This window comes from Oncorhynchus gorbuscha, linkage group LG21 (assembly GCF_021184085.1).
Source record: "Oncorhynchus gorbuscha isolate QuinsamMale2020 ecotype Even-year linkage group LG21, OgorEven_v1.0, whole genome shotgun sequence".
Lineage (NCBI taxonomy): Eukaryota > Metazoa > Chordata > Actinopteri > Salmoniformes > Salmonidae > Oncorhynchus > Oncorhynchus gorbuscha.
The window spans coordinates 24543155-24561958 of NC_060193.1; the positions used below are offsets into that span (position 1 = coordinate 24543155).

General features: G+C 43.0%; 2 protein-coding genes across 2 annotated transcripts in view; both read right to left on the minus strand.

Moving 5' to 3' along the window:
* Positions 1-12528, minus strand: part of kcnip4a (potassium voltage-gated channel interacting protein 4a) — a 270469-nt gene extending 257941 nt beyond the window's left edge. The window contains exon 1 of the mRNA XM_046319225.1: positions 12078-12528. Within this exon, the coding sequence (XP_046175181.1) occupies positions 12078-12150 (73 nt within the window). The 5' untranslated portion in view covers positions 12151-12528. The remainder of the gene's footprint in view (positions 1-12077) is intronic.
* Positions 12529-17324: 4796 nt separating this feature from the next.
* Positions 17325-18804, minus strand: part of LOC124007946 (adhesion G protein-coupled receptor A3-like) — a 50111-nt gene continuing 48631 nt past the window's right edge. Inside the window, exon 19 of the mRNA XM_046318839.1 lies at positions 17325-18804. This exon is cut by the window's right edge and continues 395 nt beyond it. Within this exon, the coding sequence (XP_046174795.1) occupies positions 17705-18804 (1100 nt within the window). The 3' untranslated portion in view covers positions 17325-17704.

Here is an 18804-nt window from a genome sequence, read left to right on the forward strand (position 1 = left end):
TGGTCTAATGGTCTAATGTTGTTATGATCTAATGTTGTTATGATCTAATGTTGTTATGATCTAATGGTCTAATGCTGTTATGGTCTAATGGTCTAATGTTGTTATGGTCTAATGTTGTTATGGTCTAATGGTCTAATGTTGTTATCGTAGAATGTATGCACACATGACTGTAAGTCGCTTTGGATAAAAGCGTCTGCTAAATGGCATATATATTATTATGTTCTGAACAGAATCGGTGTTGTTTGCATTCTGTTCCACCAGTTAGTCCACAAAAATAAAATAAAATTGAACAGGTCCCCAAAACAAATCCCCAAAAAGTTATGGTTGATATCATTCCTTTCTGTTCATTTTCAAACCGTGGAAAACAAAAATTATATTCAGCTCAACATTACATCACCAATGGATAGAGCAGCTTGCTATGGAGCGAGCAAGCCATGTACATGCACTGGACAGACAAGTGTAGTGTTGGCAGGATTTAACTGAAATTTCACAGGTGAGGAGGGTGCTGGGCATCTTGTTATGACATGCATTATCTGAATTAGGCCCACAGAATTATACCTACGGTGGAGCGGCTTCTATGAACAAACTTTGAATGCCTTTGAACTTCAGAGAGTTGGCTTAACTAGCGTTGGACCAGAGATAGCACCCTTGATCATGACTCTGTTTCACTACATTAAACAATGCCGCCTAGAGTTTGACAGCTAGACCAGAGCTAGCTAGCAATGTAGCTAACAAGCTTGTGTGTGTGTGTAGAGCAGCACCCGAATGTAAATAAACACATCTAACCTTTGTAGTTAATGGGGCGGCAGGATAGCCTAGTGGTTAGAGCATTGGACTAGTAACCGAAAGGTTGCAAGTTCAAATCCCGAGCTGACAAGGTACAATATCTGTCGTTCTGCCCCTGAACAGGCAGTTAACCCACTGTTCCTAGGCCGTCATTGAAAATAAGAATTTGTTCTTAACTGACTTGCCTAGTAAAATAAAGGTAAAATTAAAAATTAAAAAATTAATCCAAAGTGAAACTTGATACTATAGGATCCTTAACCCTCAATGGAAAAGTTATTCCATTCACCTAATAATAAAATCTCTCCCTAATTACTGAATCATGCTTGTAATGTCAGTCGCTACGACCGACTATGCTTCTGAGGGAGGGTGAGGTAGCCTACACACGGGGGAAAATGTAAAGCTGGCAGGCAGACACTGGAATAAGATTGAGTGACAAAGTGAGGGCTTTGCAGGGGACTGGGGAAAAAAATAACGGGTCGGTTCAGGTATACGGTACAAGTATACAGTACCAGTCAAAAGTTGGCACACAACTACTCATTCAAGGGTTGATTTTTCATATTTTCTACAATGTAGAATAATAGTGAAGAACTAAAAACTATGAAATAACACATATGGAATCATGTAGTAACCAAAAAAGGTGTTAAACAAATTAAAATATATTTGAGATTTGAGATTCTTCAAAGTAGCCACCGTTTGCCTTGACAGCTTGCACACTCTTGGCATTCTCTCAACCAGCTTCATGAGGAAGTCACCTGGAATGCATTGCAATTAACAAATGTGCCTTGTTAAAAATTAATTTGTGGAATTTCTTTCTTTCTTAATGAGTTTGGGGCCAATCAGTTGTGTTGTGCTAAGGTAGGGGGGGTATACAGAAGACACCTCTATTTGGTAAAAGACCAAGTCCATATTAGTGCAGGAACAGCACAAATAACCAAAGAGAAACAAAAGTCCAACATTAGTTTAAGACATGAAAGTCAGTCAATGCAGAACATGTATTTCATTTTTATTTAACCAGCTAGTTAAGAACAAGTTCTCATTTGCAACTGCGACCTGTCAAAGATAAAGCATAGCAATTCGACACAGAGTTACATGGAATAAACAAAACATAGTCAATAATAGAGGTAGAACAAAAGAAAACAAAAAGTCTATATACAGTGAGTGCAAATGAGGTAAGAGAAGGGATTTAAGGCAATAAGTAGGCCATGGTGGCAAAGTAATTACAATATAGCAATTAAAACACTGGAAATGTAGATGTGCAGAAGCTGAATGTGCAAGTAGAGATACTGGGGTGTAAAGGAGCAAGATAAATAAATACATTATGGGGATGAGGTAGGTAGATCGATGGGCTGTTTACAGATGGGCTATGTACAGGTGCAGTGATCTGTGAGCTGCTCTGACAAGCTGGTGCTTAAAGCTAGGGAGGGAGATATGAGTCTCCAGCTTCAGAAATTTCTGCAGTTCGTTCAGAACTTTGAAAGTTTCAAGTGCAGTCACAAAGCCCCTGATGGTTTTGATGAATTCTGGCTCTCATGAGGACCGCCACAGGATATTAAGACCCATAGTTCATTAGAGAGTCACCAGCCTCAGAAATTGCAGCCCCAAAAAATGCTTCAGAGTTCAAGCAAGACATCCACATCGACTGTTCAGAGGAAACTGACTGAGTCAGGCCTTCACGGTCAAATTGCTGCAAAGAAACCTCTATTAAAAGGACACCAATAATAATAAGATACTTGCTTGGGCCAAGAAACACGAACAATGGACATCAAACCGGTTGCAATCTGTCCTTTTATATGATTAGTCAACATTTGAAATGTTTGGTTCCAACTGCAGTGTCTGAGACGCAGAGTAGGTGAAGGGATGATCTCTGCGTGTGTGGTTCCCACCGTGAAGCACGGAGGTGGTGTAATGGTGCTTTGCTGGTGACACTGTCAGTAATTTATTTAGAATTGAAGGCACACTAAACCAGTATGGCTACCACAGCATTCTGCAGCGATACACCATCCCATCTGGTTTGCACTTAGTGGGACATATCACTTGTTTTTCAACAGGACAATGACCCAACACACCTCCATGCTGTCTAAGGGCGATTTGATTGAGAAGGAGAGTGATGGCGTGCTGCATCAGATGACCTGGCCTCCACAATCACCCGGCCTCAACCCAATTGAGATGGTTTGGGATGAGTTGGACCGCAATGTGAAAGAAAAGCAGCCAACAAGTGCTCAGCTCATGTGGAAACTCCCTCAAGACTGTTGGAAAAGCATTCCAGGTGAAGTTGGTTGAGAGAATTTCAAGAGTGTGCATAGCTGTCATCAAGGCAAAGGGTGGCTACTTTGAAGACCACCAAATATAAAACCTATTTGGATTAATTAACACTTTCTTGGTTACTACACAATTCCATATGTGTTATTTCATAGTCTTGAAGTAGGGGTGTGCAGACATGGCCATATTCGTAATCGTATCCGAAAATTGACAGTTGATAGTCGGATCAGATGAGACTCGTGATAGGCATATTAAAACATCTTAGGAAAAAAACGAAGTAGATGTTGGCAAAATAGGTTACCAATCGCTCTGCACGTTTAGACCAAACAAGCTGCAGATTAGGAGCCGAGGGGGGAGAAGTGTGTGTATGTGTGTGTGAGAGAGACGTGTCTGTGTCCTCAACTTGCAGAGCACAGACAAGTTGGCTATCAATCAGAATGTGGGTCGACGTGTCATCTTTCTTCCCCTACCCGCTTAGATATGATGCACTTTGATAGATTGATAGCAAACATCCTTGCCATTTATCATAGTAGCAGGCTAAAGAGAGGCAGCAGCGGTCTGAATGATCAGACTTAAAAACAGAAGAGAAAGTGATGGGGTGAAATTATGAAGTGAGTGGACAGAGATATACAGCTTCACTCTATCCAAACAGAGCAGCAGGATCAACGTACAGCCCACCCTTCTCTTTAGGTAGGCAAACAATCCAGTTGAGTTATGTAGACCACATAGGACCTCACTTGACTGACATGAGAAATATGTCAGTCAAGTGACCCCCCCCAAGGGTAATTACATAAAAATACTCGGATCTTCCAGAAAATTTCCCATATCGGTTACGACGATACCAGTTTGGTCTGACTACTCTGCACACATCTAATGGGTAGTGTGAGATTTGCTTTTCTCTTATTGAATGAGATTGTGAACAAAACAATTTGAAAGATCTATCATATGTTCCAAATGGCAACAAGGTTCCAAAAAACAACTACCCTATAAAATCAATACATAGAACTGTATATGACGTCATCAGAGAACGACAATAGAGTACCACAGTATGAGTCATAATACCCATAAAACCTAGCAGTCAAACAAGGAAAATAGTTCCAATCGTTTTTCCACCATTTCTCCCCATAGGGGATTTTAGAAACAGTTCAAATAAGGTCTGTTTTGTGTAGGCTTACCCTGGTGTGACTTTTGATAACCGTGTAAATCTCTCCAGGACACTTTCATTTATTTCATTTATTTTGCAAAGCTGTCAACTAAAGATGTGCAGGAGCATGCAGCGATTTGTAGTCTTGCATGATGTCTACCATGATGCTAATTAGCATGTTCGAGTAAATAGAGCCGAATACATTGATTAAAGTGACATTGTCTGAGAGATTTGTTTGATCAAAACATCACGCCAGGGTAGGCCTACACGAAACACAGCCCTTATTTGAAGTGTTTCTAAAATTCCCTATGGTGGAATGACTATTGGAGCCATCTGTTTGACCGCTAGGTTTTATGGGTATTATGACTCATACTGTGGTACTCTATAATGTGTGGATCTTGGATCTCAGCCAGCAAGACTCACAGGCTGAATGGTTTCAAACTGGTGTCTAAACCAAGCTCCTTTACTCAACATCGGATTTATTTTCCACAATCCAATTCGCACCATTTCCAATAGTGTTGTGAGATAAAAAAAAGAAAGAGATGGGTAATTGTGACAACTCTGCAGGGCTCCATTAGCCTATTATCTTTATCCATCAACCTCTTCATCTGTCCAATCAGAACGCAAAGAAGCCAATTGGACAGGCCATTCCATTGTACATGTGATGATTTCACTTAATTGCATGCTCTTACATCATATATATGAAACATGAACCATGACCTCCATCCCACACCAATAAACATACGGATGGGCAGTTGGGAACATTTCATAAATGTCTTTCTTTCAAAGCGTTCAGACAGGACATAAATGAAGAGCGCGGGGGATGATGAGAATGAAACAGAACATTTATCATTGACATGGGGGACTGATGGCTGTAGATGTAGCGTTCCAGATCAGTACTTCAGGATATGGGCAGGCAGCATGAAATTTCAGAAGACCTCTATGACAACAGTGCAACTCTGTACATTATAAGGCTTGGCTACATTCTCTGACACGTTGCCCTAGTTCAAACAACGCTCAAAAAACAACAACAACAACATCTCACTCTCTTTGGAAGAGCGGGGATAGAGTGCCGTCTGAAACATTGCAGTGCGCCTCCTCGGACTTGACTTTTGATGATAGGGGCAGAGGCTGCCGAACTCTTTCGGCGTGGTGCGGGTGAATCACGGCTCCGTCTCAAGCAGCGCGCCAGAGCAGTTCTTCCACTGTCGGGAGAAATGGTAATCCACATGAATTACATTTGAATTGCTTCGCGACCATAGCCACAACGGAAGCACAATCGTGGCCTCGGATTTGCAGGTGGTCATTCGAACAGGCCCAGGGTCTGTTTGTGGTGGCAGAAACACTTTGGCTCAAGGTTAGTGTAGTTTTGGTGCCCTTGGAAAGCAGGAAATAACAGTAAATCATGACTTTTCAACCGGGGCACTACAACGTACAAATTGTTTTGCAATCTGAGAAAATATGTCTACATGGCACAGTAGGCTGAATATTGCTAACAGATCTCATGGATGAGACTTTGATTCCTTAGTAAAAAGGGAGTTATGGAATCTGAAGTCCTGTTCCATTAACCGAGACAAATTAAACCAATCACATTAATTGTTTAAAACTTTAAATTCTGCAATGCACAGGTGTGTGAATCGTGAAAACCAATGAGCTGTTGAGAGGGGTTGTATGAAAACAAGCAAAGCACTCAACCATGCCAAGCCCGCTTAGAATTTCTATTCAGTTGGACTCGCTTATGGCGTCTGAACTGTGCGTAAGTAGCCTACAGCACACTACAGTGAAGGAGCTGACTGGCACTGTCACTCGGTGGCACAACCTGTTTGGCATACCCATCCAAGGAAGTCAAATGGAGTGGAATGTGTGGCATAAACCAGCCTAGGGGTTGACTATCTAAACAGTCCAGTCTCCTTCTGGCCTCCAGCAATCATAAACAAACACCTTCTGTTCACTCCTCCCTGCGTTGTTTATTTCTGCCACCACCGCACACAGACTCCACCACATCCACTCCCTCTCCCCATCTGCCTCCATCCATCTCTCCCTCCATCCCCTTCTCTCACATTATGGCCCGAGTCTGACGGCCATCCTAGCAGATGCTTCCCACCCCGGCACCCCTATGAAAAAAAATAAAAGCTGGCTCCAAAGCAAACAGATGGAGGTGGAGAGCGCCTGAGAGACAAACGGGGAAGTTCTCCTCCCTCCTCCACAATTAAAATCCTCCTTTTCAGAGGGATGCTTTTTTAGATGAAATCAACTTTGTACCTAGTTAGTCTTAAGACGGCTGGCATGGTCTCACCTTTTAAAAAACACTTTCAGAGACCAATTTGTTTATAATGCATCCGTCCTACCGGAGTTCTCTAATGGTTTGAAAATCAATGGGTGAATTTGAAAGCCATGGGGTGGAACCATGCCTTCACTTTCCAAATTCAATACAGAACAGTGGTCTGCTCTTTCTACAATTCATATAATAGTCAGCATTACTGATTAAAACACTGTCTGTAGATACACAGACAGATCACTTAGCAAGCCGTAAACCTGGGTGCCAATACTGGAATGGCTTTCTGCTTTTTCAGAGATCTGCATTCTGATGATCAAGTCATCTGACAAAAATATTTTTTAAAAGGCACATTGCCATTGTTTTAAAGACACAGCCATCTACTGTGTCTTTATAATATTTGCTAGTGTTTGACATTACTTTGTACATAGAATACACACATCCTTTGCAGTCTGTAGTCACCAGAAACGTCTGATCATTGATCCGGTGTTAAGAAACAATGTCCTCTGAAACACAAAGATGTACGTCTCTATTGTCGGAGATTGAGGGCAGCCTGTTCAATCTGTCGAAACTCTGCTGTGAGCTCAGGAACATTGGCTGACAAACACAGATGTTTCAAAGATGGCCTTATACACTCTCACGTGGTCAGCTCTCCTCAATCTAGCTGAACTCAATGCTCCCATCTACTACGAGATGATTAAAGCCAATAGCAGGAATGAAGAGCAGGAACACTGCGACTCTTTGTTATAAGACTAGGTTTAATAGCCGAGTGCTAAAAAAACTACGCTGCATGGTTCTCACAATAAAGGTCCCACAACCCTATTACAGGGGCTGAGTCACTGGCTTACTGGTGTTCTTCCATGCCGTCCCTAGGAGGGGTGCGTCACTTGAGTGGGTTGAGTCACTGACGTGATCTTCCTGTCCGGGTTGATCTTCCTGGTGGTGTGGGAGCTGCGCTTTGGCAAAGTGGGTGGGGTTATATCCTGCCTGTTTGGCCCTGTCCGGGGGTATCGTTGGTCGGGGCCACAGTGTCTCCAGACACCTCCTGTCTCAGCCTCCAGTATTTATGCTGCAGTAGTTTGTGTGTCGTGGGGCTAGGGTCAGTCTATCTGGAGTATTTCTCCTGTCTTATCCAGTGTGAATTTAAGTATGCTCTCTAATTCTCTCTCGGCGGACCTGAGCCCTAGAACCATGCCTCAGGACTACCTGGCCTGATGACTCCTTGCTGTCCCCAGTCCACCTGGCTGTGCTTCTGCTCTAGTCTCAACTGTTCTGCCTGACCTGAGCTGAACCCTGACCTGTTCACCGGACGTGCTACCCGTCCCTGACCTGCTGTTGTCAACTCTCTAGAGACAGCAGGTGCAGTAGCGATACTCTGAATGATCTGCTATGAAAAGCCTGACATTTACTCCTGAGGTGCTGACCTGTTGCACCCTCAACAACCACTGTGATTATTATTATTTGACCCTGCTGGTCATCTATGAACATCTTGGCCATGTTCGGTTATAATCTCCACCCGGCACAGATAGAAGAGAACCGGCCAACCCTCATAGCCTGGTTCCTCTCGAGGTTTCTTCCTGGGTTCTGGACTTTTTTGTCCTAGCCACCGTGCTTCTACACCTGCATTGCTTGCTGTTTGGGGTTTTAGGCTGGGTTTCTGTACAGCACTTTGTGACATCAGCTGATGTAAGAAGGGCTTTATAAATACATTTGATTGAATGGTATTGTATGCTGGTATTGTATGCATCACTTTATACACAGAAGATCTCAGCTAAACATAGAATCACATGGTTTATTGGTCTCTTTATCGGGCTCACAGCCAATAACTTCAGAACAAAGTTTTAAAAGTTTCCAATGACTTTGCAATTAATACAAACAAGCAACACAAAAAGGTGCTTCAAATGAAAACCAAAATGTCTGCATAAAAATAAATTAGGCCAATAACAATCATATTGAAATACATTACATGTTCAATAAATTTAGTTCAATTTTGCTACAGTCTAATTTGTTTCAAAATATTTTGTGTAGCGTGTGGGCATTTATATTGGGTAGGTATTAGAATAAGCCACCTGCTGTAGCCATAGGTGGTTATCTCTAGGAGCTGATCCGTCAGTATGCGGAAATAATTCATGTTAAGCTAAGATTTGAATTGCGAAAGCTGATCCAAAAGCTACACTGCCTTTCTGACCTATCAGTAGCGACATGCTCCAACGGAGCATTGAGCCAACTTTCTGTGTGGCGTTTTAGGAAACGCATTTTACATCTTCGGCGGTTGTAGGAAAACACTCCTAAGCCTAAGGTCGATCACTATCGAGAAACCTATCGGGAAAACGGGCCCAGGTCCCGTTAGTGCATACTGGTGCCAACCAAGGTGCTGAAATGGATTTCTGCATTTAAAATTTTTAAAAAGACATTACTACATATCTGATAAACCGAACCAAAGGATTCCATTTCCTTCTGCCTATTGGGACTAGGCATGTGACTGGTCATCTGACAGGCGGTTGAGGAAAACCTACCGTGGTTTATTGTTGTATTAATATACCTGCCAGAATTGCAAGAGAAATAGCAGCCGATCCTACAGAAAGCATCTTCCTCCACTGTAAAAGCTCTGTGGTATTCTACTAGGAGGATGTATGAGGCAGTGATGCCAGTCATCGTTGCCCCCACGGTACCCCAAACTGGGTGGCTGGTTGTCGCTTTTTCACAAGGGACAACTCCATTCCAAGAAAAGTTTAGGGGGGGGGGGAACTAGTATCAAGTCCTGGTACACTCAAACATTATGCATTGCCACTTGAATGACATGAAAAGCTTGATTTGCGGTTGCCAACGCTGATCAACAACTGAAAAGGGTGACTGGCCGCCCATCAGTTTGTTGATGCAATGTAGTGAAATGGCCAAGACTAGGCAGATATTTACACACAATAACATGCAGAGTACCCCTGCCTATTTACACAGCTTGGAGGCAGGATCCTTACATTGCATCATGGGTGGCCAAGTCACCTAGAGGGCTACCAGCCCTGCTCAAAACCACCTAATTCAGCTCATCAATGTCATGGTAAATAGCAGGTTAGATCAGGGCTGGATCAAAGGCCTGAATGTACCGAGTAGCACCACGGAGGAGATTTGGCCACCCCTGTATTACAGAATATGTTTCTAACACTTAGGGTTGATACACTGTCTTTCTAGAAGAGACGGCACAAAATGGTATTATGTGCCAACACTGCACAGTGTCACTTGTCATTGTACAACATATTTAGCCAACATGTTTAAATTAGGCAACCACTTAGATTATACAGCTACGGAATATAAAACTGACCACTCATGGCCCGAATATAAAGAGAAGACACACACATATATATATATAAAAAGCATCATGCAAGGTTAAAAAAAAACTTAAGACAAAGCAGCTAAATGCATTGAATATGCAAATTAAAGTACTTAAACTAATCTTGCCAGAAACTGAGAGCATTTATTGCAATACCACAAGAATATCAAATGATTGCATGGTTAATCTTCCTTGTCAGTAGAGCTGGTTTAATGGAGGTACAGAATTACCCAGTCAGAATAAATCAGTTTCATATGTCACATCCGAGTACACATAGGGAAAATGTGAAAAGCACTTAAATGACATACACGTTCTACCTCTGCAGAGGTCAGCACACTTCCATCTGCTCAGTTGGGGATTCCTTGATATCCTTTGATTCAAACTCCAATGCAGGCATAATAAGGACCCGATCAAGAGACACAAACAGCACAAAAACATTGACCTGTGTGAGGGGATAACGATCTGTTAACTGCTGTTCAACTGCTTTGTGAGAAGAAGAGATGAGCCGCCTGAGGGAAACCCAGCAACTATAGCAGAGTGATAATCTGCCTGGAAAGCAGCCAAATACTCAGATTAGAGAATAGAAGCAGCCGGGATTAGAATGCAGGTGTTCTGCAACCTGTGGTCAGTTCTACTGTAGAACAAACTGGATTGTCCATGACCACCAATGATCGAGCCCCCTTCTCGTCACAATGGACAAATGAGCTCCTTCTGTAGCTCAGTTGGTAGAGCATGGCGCTTGTAACGCCAGGGTAGTGGGTTCGATTCCCGGGACCACCCATACGTAGAATGTATGTACACATGACTGTAAGTCGCTTTGGATAAAAGCGTCTGCTAAATGGCATATTATTATGTAGTTGCAGGGACTGCGGATCTAAAAGTGCATTTTTGTTTTTAAGGGCACTTGGTACTACAGAGGTTAAATGTACTTACAGTCAATTGTGTACCATTGTAGTAAATTATTTGCTTTCAAGTTGCATAGAAATGAAGTTGAGCAGATAAGAGCAACAATGTTCATGGAGGGAATGTCAGTTATATGGTTGAAGTTTTCACATTACAGAAATGGTGATTACAACATTAGCTAGGCCTAGTTAAACAGTCTACACAGTTTGGTCCTGACTGCAGTATTGCGAATCATGTGGATGTATTAGCCATTATAACATGGGTTGGTAAACAGTTTACAATAGTGGTAAGGCACCTCAGAGGTTTGTGACACTGTCTATGGCCAATAAAACACGGCTAAGGGCTGTGTCCAGGCACTCTGCTTCACATCAGCACCGACAGCGTCATTGCCTTTTGGTACACCAGAATTACATTCATGCCCAATGAAACGCTGCGTTTGCCTTGCAGTATTGCGTTGCGGGGGCAGTGCGTTCTTTGTGGTACATACGTTGGATGTATCGAACGTATGCGTCAAACTGTATGGGTAGAGGGCTTGACAGAAATGGTAGCAGAATGTGAATGTTGAACTTTTGTTGCACACATATCAAAATTATTATGCATACCATTTTGCGCAAATACGCTGTTCGAAGCATTAGCCTTGGCCACACCGATAGTGTTTTTGCGCAAAATAGTATGCAGCATCATCTGGATGTGTGTGCAACAAAAGTTCAACATTCACCTTCTGCTACCATTTCTGTCCAACCATATACGTATAGTTTGACGCCTACGTTCGATAAATCCAACGTATGCAGCACACAGAACGCACACCAACTGCATCTGCAAAGCAATACGGCACAGGAAACGCAGCATTCCATTGAAAATAAATGTCCTTCTGGTGTACCAAAATGCAATGACACTGTGATCGAGGCGTTATCTGTGGTATATTGGTCGTGGTATACTGGCCGTATAGCACACCACCTCGGGCAATATTGTTTTATCATATTGGTGTCAGCTACATATGTATTTAATAATCTGATAAACTTTTTGTCCAATATGCCTACACAAATGCTGGGACAGTAATGCTCAACAATTGGGCTACAATACAAAACCATGCGACACAAAGGATGCTGCCTCATTCAGGTGTTGCTAATCATAAACAGCTGTTCAAATTGACAAGAGTGTGCCAAGTAGTATAATCTACCAAATAAGGTAGGGATGAATTTCATTCCTATAATAACGGAGAAGACAAAAGTACACACATGACTCTTTAAAAAAAAGTAGCATTTAGCAAAAGTTTCCATGCAAACTATTCCGAGGGAAAAATAACATGCTTGTTGCTCCAACTGCACCCGACATTTTGATTCATAACAAAACATAGGGGCATAAACATGCAAATACTGTCCTACCAGTTGAAGACCCAGCAGCATCCACTCGGGCAGAAATGCTTTCCACTCTATTCGTCTTTGAATCCATGGTCATATAAGTTGCAGTTTAGTTTGAGTTCCGACGGTGAGTGTTTGGAGTGCTGGATAGTTTGTTGTATAGATGCTCACTTGCAACTTGTACTGGAGTTATTGCAGAAATCTCGCGCGCATGACATTCTCCATGGGCGCGCGCAAACAATGTGCTATAATTGCAGACCGTAATTCCGGGCGTTTCGCTCATCGATATCTGCCTTTGGGCGGATCCGATTATGCTGAATCGCAGGGCACCAAAAGCGTTGAGGTCATGTTGACGCTGCTTGGTCATGTTGTCAACAAGGCAGCATGGTGCATCGTCCATCTCTTTCCCTTAAAATATTAAGGGATATGTTTTAATTTTCAAACTAATATTCATTGGGAAGGCAGATAAAGCGTTTAAAAAAAAATCTAAATCAATCACTTTTGCATGTGAAAACAGAATCTTAATCATTACTCCTCGTGCTTAATTATGTCACTTTTCTTTTGCGCCAACTTCGCCCAGGGCTTTGAACGAGCATCTGGCTCATGCCTGTGATGCAACTAGATTCCAAAATGAATGCAATCAACTTTCACCCCGTGTAAAACACGCCTAACGGGGCACCTGGGCCAAGTTAAATTGGTTCTTTCTGGTGTTATGAGACTGATGGTTTCTTGACAGATGATTCGTTAACATAGCAGCGTTAACTAATGTGGCAGGTTAGGAGAGGTTAAGGTTAGCAAAATAGTTAGGGTTAGCTACAACGCTACAGTTGTCCCCAACGGACCAGAAACTGGCACAGACCAATGGTGAACGTCAATGAATGTAACTTGATATCAAGTAACACCTACATCAGAAAACACCGCTAATTCGGTCTGCAATTACACCCTTTTTATTCCAAAATGTGAATAAAATCAGGTAAATGTTTCACTATGCACCCATTTAAATTCTGTAGTCTGCACCGTACAGGGATATGAAAAGCTGACTCAAGGACATATACAAGTTCTTCCTATTGACACAATATATTGACTATATATAATTCTGGGGCCATGCAGGAGTATGGTACTGTGGGTAGCTAATATTTCAGCTGTGCATGCACGTGCGCACACACACACACACACACACACACACACACACACACACACACACACACACACACACACACGTCTTGGTTTTACCATGCAGACCCTAATACTTTAAATTCTGAGATCAAAAGACCACCCAGATTGCTTGTCAGCAAATGTAGACAACAAAACTGACGTTTCACAGAAAATGCTTCCTTTCTACTTTTTACAAACTCTACTGAGTCCCTGTCAGTGACAAATCAAAGGAGTTTGCGAATGAGTGTAAAAAGTTATACTCTGCATTACTGGGAATAGACACTTTCATCTCTATTTTGGACACTGTCTGTTACCTAAAGCACAACGGACAGCTTTGGTGTAACCATTGGTGTGAAACAGGAGTAAATTTACTCAGTTGATTGCAGAATTTGCTGACAATATGTAGAAGGGACACAATCCATTATAATCCTTTTTAATATAAGAATTATGCTGTGAATGATGTATTAAACCACACATTCACATCAAAAGGTGCAGTTGTCCTACTGAGCTTTGCTGCAGGACAGGAAGGAAACTGCTTAGGGATGTCACCATGAGGTCATTGGTGATTTTAAAACTACAGAGCATTCGCTGTGAGGGGAGAAAAATGAGGATGGATCAACATTGTAGTGACTCCACAATAATGACCCAAATGGCTAAAAAATAATACATTTAAAAAAATACAAGCATTCCAAAACATGCATATGTATGGAACAATAACAAAAAGCCAACGCAAAGGGATACTAAGTTTTTATAATACTGTTTGACTTAAATCTGCTTGAAAATCTATAGCAAAACTTGAAAATTGCCGACAAGCAATGATCCTCAGCACCTGGATAGAACTTGAAGAATTTTGAAAAGAATAATGGGCAAATATTATACAGGTGTGCACAGCTCTAATGAGACTTACCCAATAAGTCTCACAGCTGTAATCGCTAGTGTTTCTGCCATATATTGACTCAAGGGGGTGAATACCTATCTAATCAAGGTATATAAACTTAGCAAAATAAGAAACACTTATTAAGGACCCTGTCAGTCAAAGATAATTCGTAAAAATCGAAATAACTTCACAGACCTTCATTGTAAAGGGTTTAAACACTGTTTCCCATGCTTGTTCAATGAACCATAAAAAAATGAATGAACAAGCACCTGTAGAACGGTTGTTAAGACACTAACAGCTTACAGACGGTAGGCAATTAAGGTCACAGTTAAACTGAGGACACTTATTCAGGATGGAATAAGAAGGAAATCCGTAAATCCTCCAACCAGGATTTCTAGAAAAACTGGGAATTTTGGGAAAGTTACTGGAATTGTGCAACCCTAATTGAATACAAGCCTAGTAGGGTATACTATAGAAAATGTGACCCACTTGGATGTTTTGTAAATACCACTGCCAGCACATTCGCTTGACTTGAATAGCATATGAATGTGTGCAAATGCCCTAGAGTTGAATTGTAGGTCATGAAATAAGCTAGTTTACCCAAAAAGCTAGTGGGTCAGTCATAGTAGCTTCCCCTTCAGATGCAATTTGGAGTGATTGTCACAGTAAGCTGTAACCTGCTGATTCTACTATGCAGTTGACGGGTCGCACTAGAACTGAGTGTGGCCTGGGGGTGATGAGGCTAACACACAGTCTGTTATGTGTGATGGGTTTATGTAACTTCAGTCTAAAGTCACCATTTTCTGAGCTATATGGTACACAAAAAGCAGGTCCCTGGATTTGGATATTACAAACGTGTGTGTTCTCCATTTACCGTGGTCAGTCATTGCCTTTGTGTGGATTATCCTAACGCTCTGAGGTATCGTGGGTAGTCATAGCCTAAAATGCATGCCTTCCAATGGAAATGTAAGCGAAAATCATGAACATGTCAATTAATATAGAAGACTTTAATGAGTCAAAATATTTCAGATTATTTTGAAAGAATCAATCAATAGTGCAATATTGTGGCTTTCTTGTAAACCTGTAACATATTGCAACGTTTCAACTAACCAACATATGTAGGTTTAGTGCAGAGGTGTTAGTGCGGGGCTGTAACAAAACTGAGCACTCGGAGTCCTACAGGAATGGAATGAAATACAAAGGAACCTCTCTTCTCCTCCTCAACTTCTACCTTCTCTCTTCTCTTGCTCTTCCTTCTGCTCAACCATCTCTACCTCTTCATCACTTAGCTAAATCTGGACCTCTGCCCATTGCCCATCTGTCCCCCATAACCAGCCATCTGCATAGTCAAGAATCCATTTGGATGAGCCTGAAAAGACCCATGAGATCCCACTTTCCCATACTGACATCCTAAGTGACTATACCTATAGACCTGCAACAGTTGGATTCAGGACAAGCAAGCCAAACAACGACTTGCTTTGACTTCAGCACAGGCCATTGATGAATGTCCTCCATTTCACTCGGCTCAAGGCAAGTTCTTCCACTCGCCCAGTCATCTCCACCTGGTCTTCTCTCCCTCAGGTGTGACTGCAAACAATGCGTTCAGATAAAAGCACATGACTACTCATCATTTTTAGCTGAAAATACTAAGAATACAGAATAGAGAAAAGCTCCATCAAAAGGGACTGCATGGTCTTAAAACATCAGTCCAAATGCCCCCCCCCCTTCCCCCATGTGCAGGAGCACACCAAACGCTCAACTCTCACCACCACACGGATTCCTGGTTTCATATTTCGCTACATGTAATAAGACAATGGCTTGACACTGCCGTGATCATTAGAAACGCTGGTTGCTCATTTATAGTTCAGGCCTCTAAAGTTGTAAGTAATTAAGACGCTCCAGGTAATATATGCATTGTCCTCTAGACAGTTCGAGCCAGCTAATTGTGACTAGCACAGATGGCACGACTTTGTAGAAGGTATCAATCTCAATTCCCATGGCAAGTTTCCACAACAAAGCCAGATGCTTCTTCCAGGCATTACTCGTCTGACCTTAACCGTCCTTCGCCTCCCATAAGAACGTGGTTGAGAAACGCTCTTAAGAAATCATAGTTGACGACAAAAAAGAACACCATTTGAAGTTCCTCAACTACTTTTTGTAGTTGTCCTGGAAGCATTGGATACCCTTTGCCGAGTTCTAAACACACATTTGGGGAAGCGATTGACTATTAATATCGGATCTCTGCGTGATTTCGAAGCAATTGTATCAGCCCGTTGGTCGACTTGATGAGCTCAAGAAAGAAAACAGAAAAGTGTCAACCTCGAGTTAACTTCCTAACAGATGGGATCGACTCCTTGAAACCTCTGTCATTATTTGAAGCTCACTCTCCTGACTGGAGGGAATCACTGAAGCCAACACTAATCAAGCCATAACTGCTCAATACATTATTCAAAGGCCGTATTACAGATTGTCACTTTCAAGATGGCCGGGTAATACACCTCTGCCTGCCTGAAATATGCTTTGTATTGCATCATTAGCATAAACATTCAAGTGATGTCTTTACTTTCTTTGCTGTGTCCTTCGTGGCTTCAAAAGTTAGTCAGTCTTTTTTTTAATGAATCCCATCTGGACTTTCTTTTTACATGACCTTCACACAAAAGTTGAATAAAGGACAGGTTGATTCGTAATAGGTGCAGTATGTCAAACAAATGACTGTCAAAACGTATTGTGAGCATTTAGGGCAGACCCTCCAGCATGGATTGTCCCTAGGCCCTAGACGGAGATTACTAATCAACGGATTAAGACCAGTACATGATAACTGACAAGTGGATGCATCTAGCAGACTAAATGATGGCAATCCATCCCTCTGCGACACATTGTGCGGTAAAGTACAGCTCAGTCGTCACTCCTCCCCACTCTCTCCTAACAGATATATGCAGCAGTATAAAACACTGATGGTCTGCTACAGAGAGGGGAGAGGTATAGAGGTGAAGATGCACTGCACTAATGATCCTCTCATTGCCGACAGTGACTCTCGCTGTCAAATCACTGCAGGCGGTGCAAGCCAGCCGACCCCTTGAGCAAGCCAGTGGTTCCTTGAGCTTGTCAAGGAACCACTGACAGTAGGGGAACTTTTGAGAACCAAGATGTTTTGACTCGCCTTCGCACTCTTGAAATATGCCGGAGTCAAGGTTAACCGAGAACAGGGGAATGAGAGACTCAAAATAGGTGAATGGAATTAGAAACTGTTGGTTTATTACGTTGGAACACACTAGAAAATACAAAAGAACCAGCCCAATGGATATGCACGGTACAGTAACGGTACAGACCATGCAGTTTCACGTACAAAACTTGAGAACAGTGTAACCAAATCGGGATTAAATGATGTAAAAATAGACCATTTATAAAATGTCTCCTACAGAAACAGATGAGTGGCATCCAAAACACACACTTTCACAAACTCAAAATAGTGGGACTATTTATCCCGATACATTTTTCTTTTTAAATGTAAAAAAAAAATATTGTACAGAAATCTAAAAAGCAACAATAGTATAAAATTCAATTTCACAGTTGAAGGGTAGAGCACGTGATATGCAGTCTTTGGTGCAGAAAACATTCGCTACACGGTAGTTTCGTGTTTCCATAGGCCAGTCTTTATGTTGGCCGAGCTCAAGCTCTCTGTGTTGATTAAAGGCATGTTCTGCCCGTTGTCTTTGAGCGTGCCGTTTTGTATAGCCAAGTTGAGCCCGTACGATTTGGGCTGGCCCTCCTCCACCAGTTCTGTGTTATTGGGCTGCTTTACACTACTACTGCTTTTACTCGTAACGGAAGCAGCAGTCCCAACCCCCTCACTTTCTCCACCTGATCCTACCATTGTTCCTACACTACCACTTCCAACTCCTCTGACAGCCCCGTTGCCCAGGGTGCTAGTGCTGCCCCCTCCCTTGCCGGCATAGCGCGAGCGTCGGGGCAGGGACGTGCTGGCGTCACTGCTGTCCTGTTGCATCTGGCTCTGGAGGCGCTCTCTGTAGGCCATGTAGGCTGCCCGTCGGCTGCTCCGTGCCTGCTGACTGTCGTGGTGTTCGTGGCGATGCCGCCTGTGGGGGGTGCTCTGCACGCTGCTGTCCACGCTGGTGGGCACATCATAGGCATACTCGCGCAGCACCGTGAGTCGGCTGGCCCGGTGGGCCCGCGCCCTGTTCTTGTGGTGCCGGCCCGCGTGTCCATTGGTGGCGGCGGTGGGATTGTTGTTGTTGTTGACGGGCCGGAACTGCACCTCCACAGGAGCCACGTGCATCTTGATCTCGTTGTCCACAGAGTGCTCAGTCAGGCTGTTGTCCAGCAAGGCTGCACCATTAGCCAGCGCGGGCAGGTGTAGTAAGGGCAGGGACTTGTTCTGCGCCGCCTCTGCATGCAGATTGGTCAGTTTACTTCCCTGGGCGGAGTTTCGCATGCTGGGGACACTCTTATTGGTGCAGGATGACTCAGCGCTGCTGTGGGCACACTTGACTGCATCTCCGTTGCCCCTACCAATCGACCCAGCCGCGGAGGCCGTGGATGTACCCGGCAGCGGCAGCAGGGCGTCCTCTTGCGCAGAGTATGCCCGTCTCCCAGGGCAACAGGCCTGAGCCCAGTGGTGCCTCATGTCCTGGCGGTTGACACAGTGGTGCGCCATTAGAAAGCCACCCAGGGCCAGCGCCACCACGCCAAACAGGCACG